The sequence below is a fragment of the Drosophila takahashii genome, chromosome 2L (genome assembly GCF_030179915.1).
Source record: "Drosophila takahashii strain IR98-3 E-12201 chromosome 2L, DtakHiC1v2, whole genome shotgun sequence".
NCBI classification, from domain to species: Eukaryota; Metazoa; Arthropoda; class Insecta; order Diptera; family Drosophilidae; genus Drosophila; species Drosophila takahashii.
In genome coordinates this window covers 29701745-29704108 of record NC_091678.1, presented here as the reverse complement: position 1 = coordinate 29704108, position 2364 = coordinate 29701745, and the positions used below count along the sequence as shown (strand labels likewise).

Below are 2364 nucleotides of genomic sequence, written 5' to 3'. Positions count from 1 at the left end.
AATTGCTAATTACAAATATTACAAGTGATTGAACGTTGTTACAATATTTTAAAAAACGAATTGCAAATTACAAATATTGTGGCTGCTATTATAATATATGATTCGTTTTATTTGCACCCATTCTAAGTGCATTAATGGCTTTCTACTTATTTCAGTTATTCTTAACTTGATTTTTTGCATTAGTGTTTGACTGAGTCGATCGCAATAGCGATTTTTAAGTAAAATGAATTATAAATAATATTACATCGCTGCATCTGTATATAAAATGTTTTTAGTAAGATGATCAAAAACAAATTTTATTTCCACGGGCTGTGCTATGGCAGAACCTTTAAAGTCGAAATGAAAAATGAGATGAAAAATGGAATCTATTTTTAAATTTGTTGGAAAAATTCGATTCGGAACAAAAGTGACAATCGTATAGGGAAAACGTAATATTTAAGGAATTTTAAACCACAAATGTGTAATGACAAAAGCACTTAAAACAATAAACAATCATAAGGTCGGTATACATTGTTGGTCCACGAGCTAAAATTGCTCCTTTAAGGCTGCCTGTTCTGGAGATAACTCCATTTATATCACAAAGGTTACAAGACCCCAACCCGCAGTGCTTAGGTTCTTTTTAATAGTCGCCGAAGACGCCAAGGGAATCTGCTCGCAGCAGGGCCCACTTCTGGTAGTCATTTAAAAACTTCTGCGAAAAAATGGCGTCCATCTTGCGCTGTTTGAAAGTCTCATCCTGCATATTCTCTATGCTGTTATCCTGAGCCAATTCCTTGGGCATTGTTATCATAGGTAGAAAGGCGAATAAGCCAAAAAGCCCGTAGGTCTCGCGGCTTCGTAGTTCGTATTGAAGGTCTTCATAGGTGGGAATGTCGTCGAAACGGGCGTACTCTAGAGCGTCCTTAAATGCTGCGTAATATACCTTAATTAGCTCTTCACGGCGCTCTCGCAGCAACTCCAACTTAATGCTGGTGTTTAGAAAGAAGTTTAGGTCGCATGCCGGACTTCCATAAAAGCTCAGTTGAAAGTCCACAAAAATGGCACGGGTGGGAACCGCAGGCTGAGATGCATTTTCATAAGCGTACATAAAATTGTTGGTCCACATGTCTCCGTGGTTAAGCACCACGAAACGATCCCCCTTCTTCGGCTTGGCTGCAGCCACGCAGACGGATCGAAAGTTGTCCATAAGACGCTGAAGATTCTTGCTTATATTCTCAAAACCGGGCCAAACAGCTGAACTTTTAATGAGGCCCTTGAGAAAGCCGCCAAACATTTGCTCAAAGGTGTCGCTCTTCATCAAAATGTCTTCGCTGAGCATCCCTCGGGTGTACTGCTTTACTATGGCCGGATCCTGTGTGATTAAAAAACTTACTAAGATTGGTATTCTAGGCCACTACACTGTTTTCATCCCAACCTTTTTGGCCAGCACCATTGAAGTTGCATGGAACTTCCCCAGCTGCTGAAGAATAAGGGAGGCGTGGTTCCAGTCGAGCCCTGCTTCCCGAGAAGCCACCTTGTACCCCTCCACTTTAAGGTCGCTAAACACTATTGTCTGGACAGGAGTCTTCACTGAGTGATAGTATCTGTGGTAATATATGATAATTTAAAGTTGTGGAATTTCTTAATAAGCTTTCACCCACTTCGCTCCAAATGTGTCTCCACGAGTAAGGATGTCCAAACGAGGCAAGACATCGGTGTAGGTCTGTCTCTCTTTGATAAACACATTTACGTCCTCCAGGAACTGGGTAGCTTCAGTGATCGGAATGGTCTTTACAATCAGCGAAAGTAGCTCTGTTGATGCGGATTTCTTCCCATTGGTCCACTTTGAAAACGTGAGTCCGACCCGATAGATAGCCGAGCAGTAATTGTCTCCCGGGTTGCTGCCCCACTCAAAGTTGATTTCTTTCAGAGTCACTTTCGACTCCCTCAGACCGTCTTCTAGGGCCTCCGTGAAAAAATGTTCGTTCAGATACTCAGGCACTGAGATCTTCTGTTGGTTTTTTACGACCACCATTTTGCAAAAAAAAATAATTTTGGCTGAGCGACACTTTACCGCTTGCCGTTTCGTAGCAAACTAATTTAACAGCGCTGTAGAACTTAGCATTTTATATTTGTCGTGATAGTGTTTGTCTTTTGGGAATTATTTCTACGACAATTTCGAGCTTTTTAAATGACTGCTCTGTCAATATAAAAGTAAACTGATTAAGCGTTAAGCAGTACAGTGGTTATATCTTGATTAGAAGTTCGTTAGACTTAAGACATGGTTTTTATGTACACAAGTGAAACGACAACAAACCTTTAAAAAACGCACGAAAAAATTCGAAATTTAACCAGTGACAACAAAACAAAGCCAGATTCCGTTTG

At 40.6% G+C, this 2364-nt stretch overlaps 1 protein-coding gene across 1 annotated transcript; it reads right to left on the bottom strand.

Moving 5' to 3' along the window:
* Nucleotides 1-434: 434 nt before the first annotated feature.
* Nucleotides 435-2094, bottom strand: LOC108054084 (uncharacterized). The gene is made up of 3 exons (XM_017136840.3): nt 1641-2094; nt 1415-1583; nt 435-1351 (listed from the first exon to the last, which is right to left on the bottom strand). The coding sequence occupies exons 1-3, from the start codon at nt 2012-2014 to the stop codon at nt 620-622; spliced, it is 1275 nt and encodes a 424-aa protein (XP_016992329.2). The 5' UTR covers nt 2015-2094; the 3' UTR covers nt 435-619.
* Nucleotides 2095-2364: the final 270 nt, after the last annotated feature.